The 21223-nt window shown below is 44.2% G+C and overlaps 1 protein-coding gene and 1 long non-coding RNA gene across 3 annotated transcripts in view; both read right to left on the reverse strand.

Moving 5' to 3' along the window:
- LOC134202906 (GIGYF family protein Gyf) overlaps positions 1–21223 on the reverse strand; it is a 119291-nt gene that overhangs the window by 22686 nt on the left and 75382 nt on the right. Inside the window, exons 2-8 of one of the 2 annotated variants that reach the window (XM_062677904.1) lie at positions 17647–17908; positions 17019–17540; positions 16791–16946; positions 9446–11582; positions 6985–9213; positions 6851–6925; positions 6632–6786 (exon numbers count right to left, since the gene is read on the reverse strand). In XM_062677904.1, coding sequence (XP_062533888.1) covers positions 6632–6786; positions 6851–6925; positions 6985–9213; positions 9446–11582; positions 16791–16946; positions 17019–17492 — 5226 coding nt within the window. In that variant the 5' untranslated portion in view covers positions 17493–17540; positions 17647–17908. Of the gene's footprint in view, positions 1–6631; positions 6787–6850; positions 6926–6984; positions 9214–9445; positions 11583–16790; positions 16947–17018; positions 17541–17588; positions 17909–21223 lie in introns of both variants that reach the window. The other variant, XM_062677915.1, reaches the window with a different exon arrangement.
- On the reverse strand, positions 2823–6621 carry LOC134202913 (uncharacterized). Its single transcript, XR_009977374.1, has 2 exons — positions 6233–6621; positions 2823–4231 (listed from the first exon to the last, which is right to left on the reverse strand). It is a non-coding gene; the product is annotated as an uncharacterized LOC134202913 (long non-coding RNA).

Here is a 21223-nt window from a genome sequence, read left to right on the forward strand (position 1 = left end):
CAACTACCTGCACACCGAGCAGGAACACGATCAAACGCATATCTATTGATTTACTTCCCGACCGCACAAACTACAACGATACCAGATCGTTCGACGTGTCTATGAATCGAGCATGGACATTTTAGTCACCATGCATGCCCGATGGCATATGCAAACTGTGGAGGATCGCGTTTTTGATGACCGAACCGACGTGCAGTATTCTGTACTTACTTGCCCTTGCTTGACCGGAGCAAAGCGCAATACAAGCGCCGAATATCAAATGGATATTTTTCTTCCGCCCGAGACGAATAACACATTTACTGAACTTACTTTCCCGATGGCAAGCTATAGAAGATCGCACTTGTCTCGACCGAATCAAAGTGCAATACAAGCGCATTATTCGTCGAATATCAAAAAATATTTTTTTCTTCTGCCCGCGACGAATAACACACGCATTGTACTTACTTTCCCGATGGCTACTCTCGACGACCGGCCGATCCGATTACTGGAGAAACACGACTGGACAAGAAACAAACTTTTACTTTCTAATTTATTTACTCACCCGCTCAAAGCAGAACAAAATTACGGCGACCGCGTAAAGCAAAACTAACTTTCGACGATCGGTCGATCCGCCTACTGGAGAAACATGACTCACGTATCTTCCGACAAACTAAATACCATTTAGTCCATTCAAAGTTAATTGCCTATGTTCGGGGAATTAAGGCACCCGGACTGGAAATTGATTACTATTGTTGAAACTCGATATATGCACAACATGTGATAGATGTAGTTCGGACGAGCTCGGTGGTCTAGTGGCTATCGCCTCTTCCTTATAAGCAGGAGGTTGTGGGTTCAATTTCTGGCTCGTCCATTTCCTACTTTGTATTTCTATCTTTCTTAGTTCTTTCCGTGTTTCCGTTCTACCAAAACGATTCCTACTGTTATAACCTTTCACACAAACCCCAAAACCTTCCGTGGCACCTATGAGAGGTCGTAGAGTTCTCTGCATCTTTCTTAAGTAGGTGTCCAACAAACCATCCTTCTTCTTCCTCAGCATTCGCAAGGAAGTGTCCAGGACAGATCTCGACTATTGGAGAGTGGATTACTTTCATCTAAAAGATATTGATTAGTTCCAAATCAATATCTGTGGTAACGGATGAAAGTGATGCTACTCTCATACAATTATCTTGGCTTGTACCACCTACGAATTTGTGCGAAATGCTCAATGCTAATGCTAATGCTAACATGTGATAGATGTAGTTCGGAAAAGGTATTGGAGGATATTTTGGAATAAGGTCTGCTCACCAACTCTTGGCTTTCACGGATGTTTCGGGGAAACTCTAGATTTGCGTTCCGACTTCTCAAGTTGTTTTATGTCATTCGAGGGATGAAGTTCTTTAGTACTTCGCCGGTAGGGGCTTGAAGTCAATTCTGTCGCTTTCGCACGCCTTGTCTTCTTACGATTTTTCTTGGCGATTACCTTTGGTAAGGATTTTTTTCAGAAGTGACATCAGACACTTCTTCGAATGATAAGTTAGCAGTTGCCTGGCTGGAGCAAGGCATAGCCTCATCGATACGAACCCCACCGATGTTCTGGAAGATGGGTTAGTCGGATTCGTCGAATCCGAAGAAAAAGCCTACGTCGTCATCCTCGGTATGAAGTTCTAACGCTGGGTCTGGGCGTAGAAGTATTGGTTGCTCGGCGGATTGATCGACTTGCTCAGGATGCGGCAGTAATGTAAGACCGTCGATTTCGGTGGGTTGTTCCACGGCTTCCGGAGCATCAGTTACTTCAGACGGTGCGAAATCAGAGACAGTAAAAATTAAGCGATTAAAGGGTGCGATTCCCGTAGCTTTGAATCTACTCTGTGGCATGGAAGCTGTTGTGGTCTTTAAGTAGGCTTCTCCGAACAAGGCGCTCACATTATTGACTGCGAGCACCTTGCCCGAATTCCGCCTGAGGAAAGCTTCGATTGCTTTCGAAAAGTTCGATTTGAGGGGAGAAATAAAGCTCACACCGAGCGGCTGCATACGATGACTACTGCAATGAGGAGGCAAACTGACCACTGTGGTGTAGTTTTGTTGGACATTTTCGAGGAAGGATATGTCTTTGGTATGCGTGACGTGCCTATCTTAAATCAGCAACTCAACACTGGAGATGCAGCAGTCGAAAAGTTATCCACTTGCCTGCACAAATTGATAGTCAGAATCTGGGAAACTGAACGGCTACCGGGAGGAGGGGAAAGAATGGGTTATATGCCCCATCTACAAGAAAGGCGACAAGCTGGAGTGTGAGAACTTTCTAGCGACCAGGTCATCTTCCGTCGTCTGTCACCATTAGTGAATGAATTCGCGGGTAGTTATCAAGCCAGCTTCGTTGACGGCCGCTCGACAACGGACCAGACCTTTACAGATCTTTTTACGGCAAATCCTTCAAAAATGCCGTGAATACCAGGTCCCAACGCACCATCTGTTCGTTGATTTCAAGGCGGCATACGACAGTATAGACCGCGTAGAGCCTGAGCCGTTGACTTAGACGGAGACATATTATACTTGTTAAATATTTCAATTCGATGGTGTCAGGCCATTTGGCCGAAGGTCATTAGGCAGAATGGTCATTAGGCCGAACGGTCATTAGGCCGAATGGCCATTAGGCCGAATTAGCTTCTTTCTCTCGTCTCCCTTCTTTCTTTTTTCTTCCTTCTTTCTTCTTCTTTCTCCCTTATTCCTTCTTCCTTCTTTCTTCTTCTTTCTTCCTTCTTTCTTTTTCCTTCTTTCTTCTTCCTTCTTCATTCTTTCTTCTTCTTTCTTTCTTATTTCTTCTTCCTTCTTTCTTCTTCTTACTTCCTTCTTCCTTCTTCCTTCTTTCTTGTTCCTTCTTCCTTCTTCCTGTTTCTTTTTTCCTTCTTCCTTCTTTCTTATCCCTTTTTCTTTTTTTTTCTTCTTTCTTCTTTCTCTCGTCTCCCTTCTTTCTTTTTTCTTCCTTCTTCTTTCTTCCTTCTTTCTTCCTTCTTCCTTATTCCTTCTTCCTTCTTCTTTCTTCCTTCTTTCTTTTTCCTTCTTCCTTTTTTTTCTTTTTCCATCTTTCTTCTTCCTTCTTCATTCTCACGGAGCAGCAACCATAGATATGTGTAGTCAGTCAAAGCTAAGCTAAGCTAAGCTAAGCTAGCTAAGCTAAGCTAAGCTAAGCTTTCTTCTTCCTTCTTCATTCTTTCTTCTTCTTTCTCCTTTTACTTTCTTATATCTTCTTCCTTCTTTCTTCTTCTTACTTCCTTTTTTCTTTTTCCTTCTTCCGCTTTCCTTCTTTCCTTCTTCCTCCTTCTTTTCGTTTTTCTTCTTTCTTCCTTCTTCCTTCTTTCTTCTTTCTTATTCCTTCTTCCTTCTTCCTTGTTCCATCTTCCTTCTTTTTTCTCCCTTCTTCCATCTTCCATCTTCTTTCTTTCTTCTTCCTTCTTTCTTCTTCCATTTTCCTTCTTCCTTCTTACTTCTTCCTTCTCCCTTCTCCCTTCTTCCTTCTTCTTTCTTTTTTTTTCCTTCATACTTCTTCTTTCTTCCTTTATACTTCTTCTTTCTTCCTTCATACTTCTTCTTTCTTCCTTCATACTTCTTCTTTCTTCCTTCATACTTCTTCTTTCTTCCTTCATACATCTTCCTCCCTTTTCCTTTTTCTTTCTTCCTTCTCACACCCCAATTCTCATTCGGCCTAATGGCTATTAAGCCTAATGACCGTTCGGCCTAATGACCATTCGGCCTAATGACCATTCGGCCTAATGACCCAGCATCCAATTCGATAAAGAAGCCCCTTATACGGATACGGTAACATATTGTTTAAATAATTATTATTATCATCTTAGTGATAGTACATCACACTTCTTTCTTTATTATTCTTTCTTACATCTTTCTTCCTCGTTTTTCCTTCTTCTTTCTCCTATCTTCCCTTTTTCTTCCTTTTTTTCTTTTTACGTCGTCCTTCATCCTTCTTGCTTCTTCCTTGTCCATTCTTTCCCTTTCATTCTTCCCTTTTTCCTTCTTCCTTGTTCCTTTTTTCTTCTGATTTCTCCCTTTTCCCTCATTCCTTCTACCTTCATCCGTCTTGCTCCTTCCTTCTTACTTCTTTTTTCTTATTTTTCTTTTTTTATTCCTTATTCTCTATCCTTTATTTTCTATTCATTGTTCAGCACTCACTTTGTACTCCATCGTACGGTTGAGATTCATTGCATACCATTAATTTCAGCCTTTCGATACATTCCACCTAGAGTTTCCATCCCGGGACATCCCGGGACAAAAAATCCCGGGATTTAGGAAAATTCGGGATTTCCCGATTCCCGGGATATTAGTTTTTAAATCCCGAAAATCCCGGGATACCCGGGACAAAAAATACTGTTTCATTTCCGGTTCGCAAACAGTGTAATTTTTCTTCTTACAAAAGTTATTTGTTTTGAACGCGAAACCCAACTTAGGTGACAAGCTCATATCATATTTTTATACCTCCCATCAGACATGATTTTTTCAACTCGTTTATTTGGGATGCTCAGGCATGTATACGGAGCCAAAGTTCTTTGTGATGCACAATCGATATCATCTTATTATTAAATTAGTAAGAGAGGAAAAGACATGAAAATATTGGAGATAGTTAATAGAACACCTTCACAAAAAATATTAGATTCCTGGTATACTAAATGGAGGGCTACTGACTTATACTTTTTCCAGCAGCTACAGTTCTCTATTAATTAAACGACAAGTATCTACAGTACAAGATCAGCTACATCTATTTGGCACCTGCTTCCTACCCATCTCCCGTCTACAGCGAGGTTGTGTACACTAGCTGATATTCACCTTGCCTTGTCAGTCTTCCTGAGCTTCTTGCCTCCATAACAATTCTTGATCCAATTCATGTCCTTCTAATCGACGTTCGTACAACAAATTTTCCAGCACATGCGCAAGTACAAGTGGTCCTACCCCGATGCTCTGCCTATTTTTTTAATTTCTTACAGAGCCTTAGTTTTCCATAGTAAATAATCTGAGAATATTTTAATGTCTTAACTGTTTAATTTATTTTGATTAACCAAATTTCTATTTTGAAGATGCAAAACGATTATTTTATGACCAACAGTGAGGATAAAATTCCTCAGCCTAACCATTATACTGAACAGGGGACGAGGTTAGTTCACCAATTCATTGAGAGCATTTTTATTCGGTGCAGGTACTCTATGCCTAGAAAGCAGTAATGCAGGTCGCTGCATAAAATATTGTTTTAGATGGTTTCGTACGGCCGAGTTGCCGAATAATATGCAATAAGGTACCAGTCAAAACGATTAATGCAAGAGATGGCGTTTTTTCAATGGTAGTAAAATCGAAATTTCATCACTATTAGACTACTAATCAGTGCAAACTAAGTGCAGGAGACAATATTTTCACCTCATACTTCATTCCTTATCACCACTTTCTTCAAAAACACCACCATTTTCCATAAATTTGCAAAATACTTGATTTTCCCATACATTTTATCGATTTCCAACTACCATTCTTCCATGAGCTCATGGTGGAAAATGTGAAAATCTCAGAACATAGAGTAGCAGGCTTAACAACACAGATAGAAACGCCGGTATCGCCACTCAGTGACGAGTACCGTAAACATGGTGCACGGAAGGTTGTTGTCTACACTTTTTACGGCTGCTGCACCCTGGAAGTAAATGTCATCGAAGTAAACAGTCGGCCCTTATTGTTGTTTTAGAGCTTGGATCCCAACGATAAGAAGGATTGACAAAGAAAAAGACACCATGCGCCGGCGGTAGAAGCGTACATATATTGATGTACATCTGGCTGGGTAGTTCTTATCAGAACACCTATGCATATTCAAAACAATGCGAACAGTCAAGCCGACTTCAACCGCCAACGAACCCTTCTTCTCGGACTCGGCGAACCCTTCTTCTCATATATTCCAAAAGGGTACTCTACCTTCCGAGAAAAACGTGAATATTATTTGCTTTTAGAAGTAGTTTTTTTCTCGAAAGAATCGATTCAAATTAGAATTGAAATGAGTTTCAATTTGAACTCTGTATTATCTGGCTTTTCTAAAATATGAACTTTACCCCTGAATATTGAATAAAATCGTTTTTAAATTAAAAAAATAAGTTTTCTAAGGAAACATCTAAAAATCCCGGGATCCCGGGATTTCCCGGGATAAACGAACAAGTTTATCCCGAATCCCGGGACAACGAAAATGGCCGGGAAATGGAAACTCTAATTCCACCTGATACTTTACAGCCTTTTGATACTTTCAGCCTTGTGAGATTTTCAGTCTTTTGAGATTTCAGCCTTTTGAGTTCAGCATTTTGTAGGACACCCCAACCAGTAGTAATGTGTTAGAAATATTTGTAATTACTGTAAACTTTTTTCTACTTTGCATAACCCTGCTTTATACCCCGGATTATCGTAAGCATATTAAACGCATTTTGACTGAATAATCAGATCTATCAGACAAATAAAAGGGATTTTTTGAGAAACAGATCTTAGATGTTCCAAAGACGAATATCTTGCTCCATATGGTGAAAAATACCTTGAATGACAACTTCTACAAAATGTTGACACCATTCCAAACGGAACTAGTCTCAAGCGGTAAACCGCCATCAATACCAAGCGCTAAACCTACCTTGATCTCTTGGAAATCATTGGACGACGGGTTGATGGCCGGGGCCGGTTTGCACATGTCGTCAATATGGGCGTTCTTCTGGCGCATCTGGTTCTTGTACTTGGAGCGTCTCTCCAGGAACTGTTTGGCAAATTCTGCACATTCCTTCGTTTCGCCTGTGAATCGAGAAGATCAACGGTTTTCTTTCGACAGAATTATTGAATTCTGCTGTGTCCTTACCAAGATAGAGTCTTATGTAGTCCTTCACCTCGAACGGTGATTCAATGTCCTGCAGGAAACCAACGAACGTGGGAACTGAAAGGGAAAACAATATCACAAATTTCACGAATGTCCTCGAAAAAACTCAAACTCACTATCAACATTGCTGTTAAGCGAGGTCAATGCGCGGGTACACCACCCAGTGAACTCGTTGGTGTGATCGGCACCCTGACTACGCTCTCGGCGATCACCACCTGCACCGGAAGATCCTCCCGAGTTCTTACCCGCACCGGGGGCGCCCTTGGAAGCATTCTTATGCTGTTGCTGTTGCATTTGATTCTTCTGCTGCTGTTGCTTGGCTGCAGCTACGGCATTCGATGACGAAGCAGTCGAGATACTGCCCATAGTCTTGCTCTTGCTCAGCATTTGCTTCTGACTTTGGGCTTGCTGCTGTTGGGCAGCTTGCTGGTGGTTCTGCTTCTGACGACCGTTTTTGTTCGAAGGGTTCGGTTCTTCCCAGAAACCACCAGAGCTGAGACTGTTCTGTTCGTCACCGGAATTGGTCCACAGTTTAGTTGTGTTCCAGGTCAGAACGCTGCCTTGGCTCTGCCAAACGGCCGTTCCGAGTATTTCTTCCTTTTTGGCAGCCTTCGCAGCGGATGCAGCAATCGAAGCCGCAGTTAGCGCAGCGGCATTCTTTTCTCGAGCGCGATCCGCAGCTGCGGCTTCCTCAGCTTGAATTTCCGCCAGGGATTTCACATTTTGTGGTATCAAGTTTTGGGCATTCCACTTGAGCTTGCTATCTAGATGGGACTGGAGCTCGAGAATCTCTTGCTGATGTTGTTGTTCGCGGAGAGACTGTTCATGGCGGACCAAAGCGGCACGCCGTTCGCGTTCGGCTTTTTGAATTTCGTCCAGGCTTGGCCCGCTGTTGACCGTTTCGGCAACCGAAGCGGACCACGGAGCTACCTTCGTAACCGGACGTGGTTGCTGTTGCTCTTGAATCTTAATCGCTTCGCGCCGTTGAACCTCGAGAAGCTTGGCCTTCTTTTGGGCGTCCACCTCTTCTTGCTTCTTCTTTTCCTCGACCTGCTTGCGTTTAAGTTCCTCCTGTTGTTGCTTTTTCAACTCTTTCTGGCGTTTTTTCTCCTCCATCTCTTTCTTCATGTTGATGAATTCACCCTGATCATCATCAACATGGTGCTTATGCTGTTGGTTGGACTGCTGTTGTTTCTTGTTACCCTTCTGTTGGGGAAACTTTACAGCTTGTTGCTGTTGTGGCTGTTGTTGTTGTTGTTGTTGTTGGTGAACTGGTGGTTCTTCGACATCAACATTATTAACTGCCTTCTGTTGAGCAGGCTTTGATTGTTGCTTTTCTTGTTTGGCAGGTGGTTGGAAATGCCGTTGCTGCAGCTGTTGTTGGACTTGCTGCTGAGCGTGGAGCTCTTGCTCTTTCCTATCATCCTTCGATGGCTTCTGGGCATATTGTTGCTGCTGCTGCTGTTGTTGCTGTTGTTGTTGTTGTTGTTGCAAAATCTGCTGCTGTTGTTGTGTAACAGAATTTTCAACTTGCTGATGCTGTTGCTTTTGATGAGTACGTTCAAAGTGCTGTTGTTGCTGCTGATGATTTGTTGCTTGCGGTTGTTGCTGCTGTTGCTGATGCAGCTGATGATTATGATGCTGACTTTGTTGTTGTTGATGCTGCTGTTGCATTTGTTGTTGGTGTTGTAACTGCTGCTGCTGTTGCTGTTGCAAATGTTGCTGTTGCTGTTGGTGTGGTTCGGAAACCAGTTTCTCTTGATTCTGCTTTTCAGTTTGTTGATGATGTTTGAACAACGAAACAACTGATGGAGCCTGAGGTTCGTTAGCAGAGCTTGCATTCACCAGCGGATGACCCCCTAAATGCTGCGGTTGCGAAGCAGTTTGCTGCAAAAGCGAACCAAAAGAAGCACTCGTAGGGGGGAGATCTCCCCAACCGCTACTCAACGAGCGTAACGCTGGTTGCTGGGGTTGCTGTGGTGGCATTGTTTGCGTTTGTAACCACGGAGACATCAATTCCACTGGTGTTTTAGATGGCTGTGGCGGCTGTTGTTGTTGTTGCTGCTGCTGTTGTTTATGCATCGATAGTTGCATGAGCAGTGATTGAATTGGATCGTTTTCTATATTCGGTTTTGGTGCTTGGGATTGTTGGGATGGCTGCGACTGTTGTTGCTGCTGCTGTTGTTGTTGCTGCTGCGGTGTCAGGTTACCTATGAGGTTATGCTTCAACAACATATTGGAGCCAAGTGGAAGGTTTTGTACTGGAGGTTGATGATTAAAGTTAATGTTGTGAATCAGTTGCCCCAAATGATCATGACCGGCAGTGGGATCTACGTTTAAATTCCCTGAAAAAAAATGAATATGAAATTTTTATCTAGCCAAAAAGTATGGGCAACAGCATTTCTCGCTTTACTCGTAAACAACATGTACGTAAAGACTTAAAAAACTAACTTTTGATAGTTTATGTATCAATCAACTCAGTTTACTATTAACAACTTTAAACTTTCGTCATATAATCTTGACATTGTATATGCACGAGAAATTTATCATACACTGGTTCAATTGCATTTCACTTACCCAGCATTTGTCGCGCAGGCTGTGGCTGTCCGAAGTCGTGCATTTTTTGGAACGCATTACTGAGACTACTCGTTTTCTGCAGCTGCTCCAACACCGGATGCTGCCCAGGTTGCGGCTGTTGTTGCTGTGCTTGAACCTGCTGTACTTGATGCTGCTGTTGCTGCTGCGCCTGTTTGAGATTGACTAGCGAATCCTGCGGTGGGACGACACCCCCGAAAATACTTGCCGGATTCGGCGGATTCGATGAGCTGGTAGGCGTCGGAAGCGAGGGAGATATCAACATACTGTCGTTCAGCTGCAGTTGAGCCATATGCTGGGCAATAATTGCATTCTGCTGTTCCTGAGAGAGCAAAGTCCAGCCATCGGCCGAACTCAGCTTTTGCATTATCAGGCTCTGTTGACGCAACATATGGAGCTTTTTAGTGAACTGCAGCTGAGCCGTCAGATCCGTCTCGAGAGGTGGAGCTTGTTGCTGCAGATGCTGTAACGTGGAGGCAGGTTTCTGTTGTTGGAATGAGCTAGTGGGAGCTTGGGGTGGCTGAGGCTGGGGCTGCTGATGCTGTTGTTTTGAGTTAATACTACTACTCTTAATCGGTGGTATACTCATTGAGTTCAAAAATGGAATGGCACCGCCACAGAGAGCTACAAGTTGTCCGAGGGTCGTGTAAATTTCATCGCATGAACGACGCACAGAGAGCGAGTCATCAAAATAACCGGCCCTGTACCATTCGGTCATCTCTGATGCTGGAAAAGGACCTTGAACTTTTCCTTGCGGATCCCTGTAGTACCAAATATCCGTCCCGGTTTGATGGATTGGAGGCATCTGAGCACCTACGCCATGCAACCGATCCATGGAAAGCAGTATGTTACGATTGCCACTACTTGAACTACTACTTCCGAATAACTGTTGCATGGCTACAGGCTCCTTAGTCAGTAGTATGTTCATTGGAATTTGAGCACCAAGAACAGGCGATTTGTCCAACGACCTGGATACCGGACTGGGGTCCGTATCTCCTGCGCCCGTGTACTCATCGTCCATAATTAACTGAGCAACCATATCATCGGCCACCTCTTGCATCCGGTCAACACTTGAACTGGAAGCAGATTTCTTCGGCACATCTCTAGACTGCGTTTCACGACCTCTACTTGGACTCTCGCTAGCTTCTGTACTTACTTCAACAGTACTACTATTGCTATTGGCGGCCGTTTTATGGGTCTCGATTTCAGCCGCCACTTCTTGTGTTATCTTTGGAGTGTCCACCGATGAAGGATGGGGACTAACAGACTCTTTAGTAGACGACATGCCTTTTCCACTTGAGCTGTCCTCCATCGGTTTATTAGATTCAGCTGCCTCTTTTTGTTCCAGCACCTTTTGCTCCTCATTCACACTGGCTTTCTGGGGTTCTTCCGCCAATTCAGTTTTTTCCATCAAATGATTCGGGGTTGGTTCTTTGCTGGCACTACCTTCCTTCGACGATGCACTTCTCCTGGAACTTCCCGAAGAGCCTTCCTTTCTGTTCACATAGTTTTCCTTGTTTCCGTCGTCGTCTAGTCGACCATCGACGTCGTTATCGGAATCATGGAACGCCCCACTGGCATCGAAGCTTCCTCCATAGTCTGAAGGATTCTCCGTTGCCCATTCAGGAAGTTGATCTTCCGTATCCCAGTTACGTCGTAATGCACTCATAGGACCAGTTCCACCGCTGGTGCTCAAATCCCCAGTGCCTCCACTCAGCGCCGATAACCGAGGCTTGTACGCTCCCGAGCTCGGAATAATCCGTTCGCTACTAGTTGATGGATGAAGGCTGCTTATTCCAGTTCGACCTAAATCGTTGGTTCCACTATCCTCATCACGCCAGCTGGTAGAACGAGACCACTTATCCCGCATGCCCGTGCCGGACAAACCACTGCTGCCACCACTGGTGTTCAGATTACCACTGCGCCAGTCCGTTGCGCTAGGTTCGTCATCCGGGCGAGCCCGGCGCCAACTTTCCATGTTGGTCGTCCGTGGCCGTACCCCGAACTCCTTCCGGGGCGATGACGAAGTATTGTTCCAATCCACTTCGCCACCGCCGGTTCCTCCGCTGCCACCGAGGGGACCTCCGGTACCGTTGCGTTCCAGCCATGGTCGTTCACCCTGGAAATGAGGAGTGAAAATGAAGTGTTAAATAATATACGTTAGGAAACTCACAAATCATTGGTACCCTCTCTACAGTGACTATAATAGCAGGGCCGTCAAAATAACGCCAATAACCACCACAACCACAACGCCAATAAAATGCGCGTTTCAAACGAGCAGAACGCCTGTTTAACGTGGCTCAAGGCGGTACTCTTCCTACAGGACTCTACCCACTCCCACTCACAGTTCATATAAGACAAACAAAGCCACAAATCGGCCATTTTGAAGTCCATTGCGAACCAGTTAGCACAGTTAAAAAACAGTCCAGTTAAAAAGCGACCAGTTAGTGAACTGTTGCTGTATTTCAATCCCCAATCTTCATCCAATGGCAGTAGGGAAATTTCAGTTACTGCTCTCTTACATTCTCCTTTCATCGTTCTCAACGTGGCAACTCGAATAACATTATCCTGGCCCGGATGAAGAGCGGTGATTCTGGCGAGCTGCCAGTGCATTGGTGAAGTATTTTGCTCGATGATTAGCACTAGTGCATCGAGTCGTATTTTGGTAACCTTGAACCATTTTTGACGGTTTTGTAGTTCTGGTTAGTACTCGAAGGTCCATCGTCCAAAATCCCGAGTAGACGAAAATAGCTCAATAATATCAAATGTTGATAAGATAGGAAAATGAGATATGGACATGATTGATAAAAGAGATAAAAGATCAGACGACAATATCAATATTTTGCACTAAAATATCATAAGGAGATCAAGTTATGCTATTTGTAAGAAGTGATCAATATCAAGTGCCATTAGTTTGTTCTTATCCACAGCATATCTTGACATTTAAATGATATTTCGGTGCAAATTTTTGATATTGTTGTCTGTTCTTTTATCTCTTATATCAATCAAGTCCATATCATGTTTTGTTATTCTGTTTATGGCTTCTGCCTGGGAACTGCTGCTGCATCGCTTGTAGAAGTTGCCATCGTGATAATGTAGATTCCTTCAAGTTGAGGTAAGATGGTTCAGAGATACAATGCATTTCTCTACCAATGATGAAGTGCGCGGAAGTTATCGCGGTTAGATTGTTGGGGTCATCATTACATTGCGTCAGCGGTCGAGAGTTAAGTTGAGCCTCGATCTGCACCATCACCGTTGTCAATTCCTCGAATGTCAAGTTGCGAGAACTCAAAATACGCTTTAAGGAATTTTACGGATTTTACACCTGCTTCCCATATCTCAACGAAGGGGGGGCTCCTAGGCAGAATAAAGCTCCAATCTATCCCCTTGCTGCAGTAAAACTCGTTCACCTTCCTTGTATGTTGATCCTCGGCAAACAGCTTTGCAAGCTGCTCCAACTCAGTTTGCGATCCAACAAAATTAGTGGCATTATCGGAATAGATTTTAGTCATCAAACCTCTACCGCTTTTCTCAGCCCGGCGTGTGACTTAATGTGGAAAGGGCCAGCAAGTTGAGTAGTTTTCACTGGATTGTCTTTGATGCATTATCTAATAACCTTCCGCATGGTGGATTTTACATAGAGCGGCCGTAGACGGACTACTGCTAACAAAGCCTTCTGGCCTGCGTGTAGGTTTTCTTTGTGTTGGTGTCGAATCAATGCTTCAGTGAAAGGATGTTTCGCAAGTAACAAAATCTGGTGACGGTATAAACTCCCACTTAGTGCGACCGCTAACTCGCAAATTTCCATCCTCAGGGTCCATGAACGGGTTCAGATTTCGTAAGCGGTGTTTGGTTTCTAAATCATTCTGTAGCGCCAATATTTCTGGTCGGAAAGCTTCACATTGAACCAATCGCACAATAGTTTCAAAGCTTGAGTAGTTTCCTGAACAGTCGGTAGCCCTTTCACTATTTCACGTCTTTTCGACATGATATAGTAAGCAAAGCGCACGACGTAAACCAGCGTTGCGTTCTTCATCTTCATAAAGTTGCTCAACCTCCCAAATATTGGTAGCCTTTCTACGGTTACTGTCAAACAGGAACTTGGTCGTATCTCAGGTAATTCACTTTCCGGCAGGACCGGTACGCTCCGCAAAGCTATCGAGGAGAAATGAAGATCGACGGCATCAATAACTTTGGCCATTATACGAGATAATAAGACAGCTGCCATTAGCTCCGCTCTAGGGGTAGTTATAGCTTACCAGCCTTATAAGCTTCATGGTAACAGCACCGTTGATTTGCACAAGGCGTGTATAGAGACAGGCTCCATACGCATCGTCTGATAAATCTCCGAATCCGTGCAGCTCCAGACGATCCATGTTCCACCGTTGTATTTTCAGATTGTTCAGTACGTAGAGCTCCTCTCGAAAATTGCACCATCGTTTTGCCAGATGTTCGGGCACTTCGTCATCCCAATTGATGATCAGCATTCCAACTTCCCGAAATATCAACTTGGCTGCAGTAATTACTGGATCCACAAATCCCAGCGGATCAAAAATGTTCGCTATGTCGCTCAAAATCTTCTTACGGGAAATACCTTCGCTATAGTTCCTCGCTTGCTCCACGTGCATAGTAAACCATCCCTCAAAAAAAAATGTAGCAGCTTCTCGAGTTCTGTGCATAGCTTTACCGTTTCCTCAATTGTATGGCCACTGCTTAAAGTATTATCGATGTAACACGACCGCTTGATAACTGCTGCAGCCGCTGGAAACTTTTGTTGTTCGTCTTCCGCAAGTTTAAATAGTGGCTATGGTGCCCAGAAACGGCGATGAAGCTAAACCGTATGATACAGTTTGCAACTGGGAAATCTTCAGTAGAGAAGTGCGCTTTGATCGGTACAGTATACGCTGATATAAAGCATCGCTAGCAAGGACCGAAACCTGTCGGAACATTCTTAGAACATCTACAGTGAAGACTTACCGGAAGACTCGGAAATTCAGTAGAATAGATTCCAGATCGTTTTGCATGGTAGGTCCAACTTGCAATGCAACACATCGTTTATCAAAACGCCTGTGGATGTTGGCGCTGACCCATCGAAGACGTCTCTTAATTTGGTCATTATGCTACCCGGTGATGTGGCAAATAATAATTGGAAGCTGGAATAGCATTCACATTCGCTTCAATTTCTCGCATATGGCCGAGATCTTCGTATTCATTGATAAACGCGGAGTAACTCCTCTTTCATTTCCGGATGATGGTCCAACCTACGTTCCAAACCCAGGAAGCGCCTTTTCGCCATGTCGAATGTTTCCCCTAGCTCTTCTTTTCGCTCATTGAAAGACATCCGTACAGTAAATCTGTCTTCGGAATCTCGCTCGTGGGTACGCAAAAAATGTTCAATGCAGTCATTTGGCTTCTTTGTCGTCGTTGTGCAAAAGTTGTCTGCACCTTCAATACTCCAGAAACGCCGTAAGGTGGCATTCACATCTTGTTCTTCTATTACGTTACAGAACATTCTTGCTATGATTGATTTCTTTTCGGATAGCACACCTCTCACTGACCTCTGACCATACAAGTTCGGTAGCAGAGTGCAATGGAAGATTTTCAGCCAGCTTCATTCGTCCTTTTGTCATCAAATCCCAGAATGTTTCCGCACCTAATAGCATATCCACACGACTCTTCTTATTGGTCGGCCAGTGCGAGGTGTGCAGCCAAATTTCAGTGCGAAATGTCGAACGATTTTGACGGAAGCTCTCCGGTGATCCTCGGTGCGATTAGGAATTCAAGCTCTGTCGAATATTCCGAGACTTGATCGTAGTTCGAAGAACATGATGGATTCTAGTGGATCCGCCATTCAAGCTGTTGACTTGATAATCCGTAGCGTGCTTCTTTAGTGCCAACAAATTGGTGACGAAATTATACTGTGAACACGATTCGATTAGTGTTCGACACGTTCGACATAGAAATGATACGCTGCTTCGTCCGTAATCTTAATCTAGTATCACGCCGGAGTAACCACCGTTGTGCACATTGTGACATTCTGTTCACTATGGTCGGTTTCGGACGTGCAAGCAGAGGGCAGCTCAGAACGAGCTCTACGCTCGTCTGTCAAATAGGTACTCAAACCATCCGGGGACGTTTTCACCTGCGTTTCATCATGCTTCTTCTCTTCTGGGTGTCGCAAGGTATGATGCCTCTTACTGCATTTCCGACAAGAGTTCGAAGAAGAACAATCGGTCGTACGATGCCCTTTCGGCATACAGTTAAAACACAATCCAAACTTTCGGAGATGGTTAAATTCTTCATTAACACTGTTCTTTTAAAATTGTTCACACTTATACAGTTCGTGTTTGTAGTCACACACGATTTTACTGCCGGTCGGCGTCATGTTGTCCACTGTTTCAGAGTTGGCTTCAATTTTCTCCAGGATCCGGCACTGTTTCTTCAGGAACTCTATCGTTCCGAGGTAATCCAGAAGAATGCCGAACTTCTGTTTCCTTTCCCATGCCTTTCGTGTGTCATTGTTAATTTTAGACGACAGGAGATTAAATTCCATTCGTTCCCCTAACCTGACATTGGCAGACCTTTTTTCTTCAACGCTTCAACGTTTTTCACACACGTGTCCACAACCTTTCGGAGATCTACAGAGTTTTCCTTCTGAACTTTCGGTAGAGTGAACAGCGCCTCGATGTGTTTATCTTCGATCCGGCATTTATCCTCGAACCGCTCAATCAGAATCGCATATTCATTATTATTAATAATGTCTTGGTCAATTATGTCGGCTACTTTGCCGATGAGGGAATTGTGCAGTTGGTTCAATTTAATTGCGCGAGATTTGTTCTCGTACCGTGGCATAATCGAGAAGTTCCATAAGTTCCGTCAAAAAAATTCATTCGATTCCGCATGTGACAAAACTGGAATTGATTCATAATGAACGGGTCTACGACCTTTCTAATCCCCTCTCTAATAAAACAAACATAAAAATTAGCTAATTTCCTGTTTAGATGCGCTATACGATATTTTAGTACCACTTCCTCCAACCGGGAAAAGCCGGGAATCTGAAAATCTATTTTGAATGGAGGGTGTCCATAAAGATTCCAATTCCTAAGAGGTTTTAGGTAGTTTACGTCGAACGGTCGTGTCTTGTACACAACCCTTATAGTCTATTCAGATTACGAATTCATTGACTTGATAAAGAGTATGTTGATGTCAAAGTTCACTCATCTTATTTAATTTCTCATTGTCAATTACCATCCCAAATACCTCGTCAATGGTCGTAATCTGAATAGGCTATTAATTTTTTTTCATATCTATCAAATATGATACTCACTCTTCCCACGCTCCTGGATTCGTCGTCGTAGAAAGAGGTTGACCGCTGGTAGCCGAGATAGATGCCTCTACCACGACCCCTTCCCCGATCAACAGAACCACCACGAGCGCCACGTCCTGGCACGCCCAATGAAGTACTCCTTGTCTGCCATATACGCTGTAATGGCAGAAAAAACACAATATTAACCATTGAATTGACCAAACCATGTATCCGGCAGTAGAGGCTCACCCTGGTATCTGGTTCCGGTACCACATCATCGTCGGTGCAAGGGGTCAACGCCAGGGGACACTGCACCTTGTCAACATACAAATTTTTGAAGCTGACCAGTATCTCTGGCGTTTTGACCGCTTTCACGTCGAATAGTGCCAACATTTCCTCCCGCCCATACCGGAACTCGGCCAGTGCGTAACGGGTAGTCGTGGTGACTGCTGCGGCAAGTGCTGCTGCTGTTGTTGCTGCATTGACAGCCGTAAGAGTCGCCGAATAGCTGCCACCGCCACCGCCCCCAGCTGAACCGGAGCTACTGCTGTTGTTATTGTTGTTACTGTTGATCTGATTATTGCTGGTGCTGGAGCTGTTGCTACTACCTATATTGTTGTTGTTAACACTGTGGGGAGGTCCACCAATGCTGCTCATCGCGTTACTATCGAATGCAGCAACTTTGCGCAACCACGCAGGTCCAAAGTGGATAGTGTCACCCATGTTGCTACTGCTGTCGTATGCTTCGACTTGCCCTACCGTTGTTTACCGCTGTTTACAAAGCACCACAAGGTTGATTATCGGTTATTGAGTACTCACTCTTCCAAGGATCTTAAGATGGCTCTTCTTTTTCTATGTCAGGAGCTGACACCCCTACCTTCAACCCGGGCCTCGATGTCTGTTCCGAGGTTCAACTCGCAGACTCCGCAGAGAAGATTCTGTATTGCGCTTCAGGCCACACCCGGGACTATCACAAGAAACGACGACACAATGAATGTCCCGCACCAAGATGCTAGACGCTATCTTAGCTTAAACCCAATCGAAGCCGCAAACGGTTTCCTTTCTTCTACTGAAGATAATTCCACCCGGACCCCAGAGAAATCCGGTTAGAAACGAATCGAACACCCTCAGCCGGGAATCTGAAATGAAAAAATATAGGAAAGTCACGTTAAGAAATTGTTCAACAAGGGCTGTGTAAAATCGTCAATTGAAAAATGATGAGTTTTAAAAATGAACAATGCTAAAATACTGTTTTTTGTTTACTACACAATACATGCGCTTTATCCCCATACTGCAGTGCACATGGTTGCATACGCAGTTGATACATTATGTCAGCAACCAGATCGTCAATTAATTGTTGAACTCAGAATCATACCATTGGATAAAGTCTACATTCAGTCTAGTCAATTCAATCGAAACGCAATGGGTATCTTCAATTGACTTTAATTGGTCACCATCTGTGCGTGCTGAATTCTGGATACTGGGTTCATATTACAGGATTAATAGCATTTTCTAGCATAATAGCATTAAAATATAACATCAGCAAGAAGAGTCCACCACTGTTTTTTCTCCAATACATACAAGTTTAACATGAGCTAACAGTGCTGTTTGATGTGAAATGCCGAGGAGATTGTTCGTGACCATGCTACAGAACAAAAATGTACACGTCTTTCCTGGTAAGATGGTCGAATTGAGATGAGCTCTGCAAGTATGTGTCCGAATTTTTTAGTGTACAGTTTTAGGTGGCGTGATTTGATTTGTGATAAACATTTCAAACAACTGAATGACCTAGATTGCATCATACTGGTTTGTGCTTAGTTTCTTTTTTCAAAATAAGATTGAACGATGGTTCGATATTCATCGCGTGATTTGTCCATGCCATTCTGATCAAATCTTGGAAGAATACGATAAAATTAGTAACATGGAGAATCAGTAGCTCCGCGACATGGGAAAATTGATTTTATTCATTGGCATCTATCTAAAAAAGCTTTAGTGATAATTAGTATACGAATACTAATCAAATAAAGTACATATTTTTTATTAAAGTAAGTAAGAACGAGATCATCAGTGGTACTACCTTGTACAATATTTTAGTGTACGTTGGCCATACATCTGATTTGAAAAAGTAGTTAAATTCCGTCACCATTCCGCACCTCAATTAGGCGAAAAGATGCATTTGCTGGGATTTGGAAACATCTAGTTATTCTCACACACATGCTTGCCTAGTTTTTAATGTTCTTGTATTTTTATAGTGTCCTGTATCGCTTTACGGCGAATGCTGGGTAAAGCGTACCATTGGTACTTCGCGTACCTGAAGGAATAAAATAGACCCCATCTCGCGGTCCTTGGCCTCTTACCCAGCAACTCCTATCCGTACATCCCCGCGGTGCTGGCCGGGATACGAGCAACCTTAGGGAAGATCGGGTAACCAACCCCGGTGGGAACTATGGTCGTATGCTGACAGGGAAGGGGGGGTTTGCTCCTCTCCGGAGGTGCAAATCTTATTGAGCGTCTGTTTTCCATGTCAGGATCGGCTCACAACAGCGTCTGTTCTCCATGTTAGGGGCGGCTGATCATCGTCCGAGTGCCAGCGAGGGACTCTAAGTGAAACTGTGCACCATGGTCCACCGGGAATAAGGAGGAATGGGCCTCCGGAAATTTAGGGGGTTTGGTGTCAGGCCCTGAAAGCCAGCCTTTAAAAAACATACGTAACGAACAACCAACAAGAGAGTACGGACCTGAACCATCGGCAAAGACCACTGTGACGAAAAGGGACTAGCGATTGGAAACTCGGTTCGTGGAATTGCAAATCTCTCAACTTCATCGGGAGCACACGCATACTCGCCGATGTTCTCAAGGAACGTGGATTCGGCATCGTAGCATTGCAGGGGGTTTGTTGGAAGGGATCAATGATGCGAACGTTTAGAGGTAATCATACCATCATCTACCAGAGCTGCGGCAACACACACGAGCTGGGAACAGCTTTCATAGTGATGGGCGATATGCAAAGGCGCGTGATCGGGTGGTGGCCGATCAATGAAAGAATCTGCAGGTTGAGGATCAAAGGCCGGTTCTTCAACTTCAGCATAATCAACGTCCATAGCCCACACTCCGGACGCACTGATGATTATAAGGACGCATTCTACGCGCAGCTGGAACGTGAGTACGACAGCTGCCCGAGCCACGACGTCAAAATCATCATAGGAGATTTTAACGCTCAGGTTGGCCAAGAGGAGGACTTTAGACCGACTATCGGGAAGTTCAGCGCTTACTGGCTGACGAACGAAAACGACCTACGACTAATTGATTTCGCCGCCTCCAAGAATATTGCCATTCGCAGCACATACTTCCAACACAGCCTCCCGTATTGGTACACCTGGAGATAACCACTGCAGACAGAATCACAAATCGACCACGTCCTGATTGATGGACGGCACTTCTCCGACATTGTCGACGTCAGGACATATCGTGGCGCTAAAATCGATTCTGACCACTATCTGGTGATGGTTAAACTGCGCCAAAAACTATCCGTCATCAACAATGTTCGGTACCGACGACGGCCACGGTACGACCTAGAGAAGAAGACGATAGAAGCCATCCAACAGCTAAAGACCAATAAAGCAGCTGGTAAGGATGATATCGGAGTTGAGCTCATCAAGATGGGCCCAGAAAAGCTGCCACTTGCCTGCACAAACTGATGGTCAGAATCTGGGAAACTGAACAGCTACCGGAGGAGTAAAGGAAGGGGTTATATGCCCCATCTACAAGAAAGGCGACAAGCTGGAGTGTGAGAACTTTCGAACGAACACCATCCTTAATGCCGCCTATAAAGTGATATCCCAGATCATCTTCCGACGTCTGTCACCATTAGTGAATGAGTTCGTGGGAAGTAATCAAGCCGGCTTCGTTGACGGCCGCTCGACAACGGACCAGATCTTAACTGTACGGTTAATCCTTCAAAAATGCCGTGAATACATGGTCCCAACGCACCATCTGTTCATTGATTTTAAGTCGGCATACGGCACTATAGACCGCGTAGAGCTATGGAAAATTATGGACGAGAACAGCTTCTCTGGGAAGCTTACCATACTAATCAAAGCAAGATTTGGGGCGAACACGTTAGGGCCCTCCTTAGCCGTGCGGTAAGATGCGCGGCTACAAAGCAAGACCATGCTGAGGGTGGCTGGGTTCGATTCCCGGTGCCGGTCTAGACAATTTTCGGATTGGAAATTGTCTCGACTTCCTTGGGCATAAAAGTATCATCGTGTTAGCCTCATGATATACAAATGCAGAAATGGTAACTTGGCTTAGAAACCTCGCAGTTAATAACTGTGGAAGTGCTAATTGAACACTAAGCTGCGAGGAGGTAATGTCCCAGTGGGGGATGTAATGCCAATGAAGAAGAAGAAGACTCCAGATCGTTCGAATCACGCCAGGGACTAAAACAAGGTGAT

The sequence above is a fragment of the Armigeres subalbatus genome, chromosome 1 (assembly GCF_024139115.2).
Source record: "Armigeres subalbatus isolate Guangzhou_Male chromosome 1, GZ_Asu_2, whole genome shotgun sequence".
Classification (NCBI taxonomy): Eukaryota; Metazoa; Arthropoda; class Insecta; order Diptera; family Culicidae; genus Armigeres; species Armigeres subalbatus.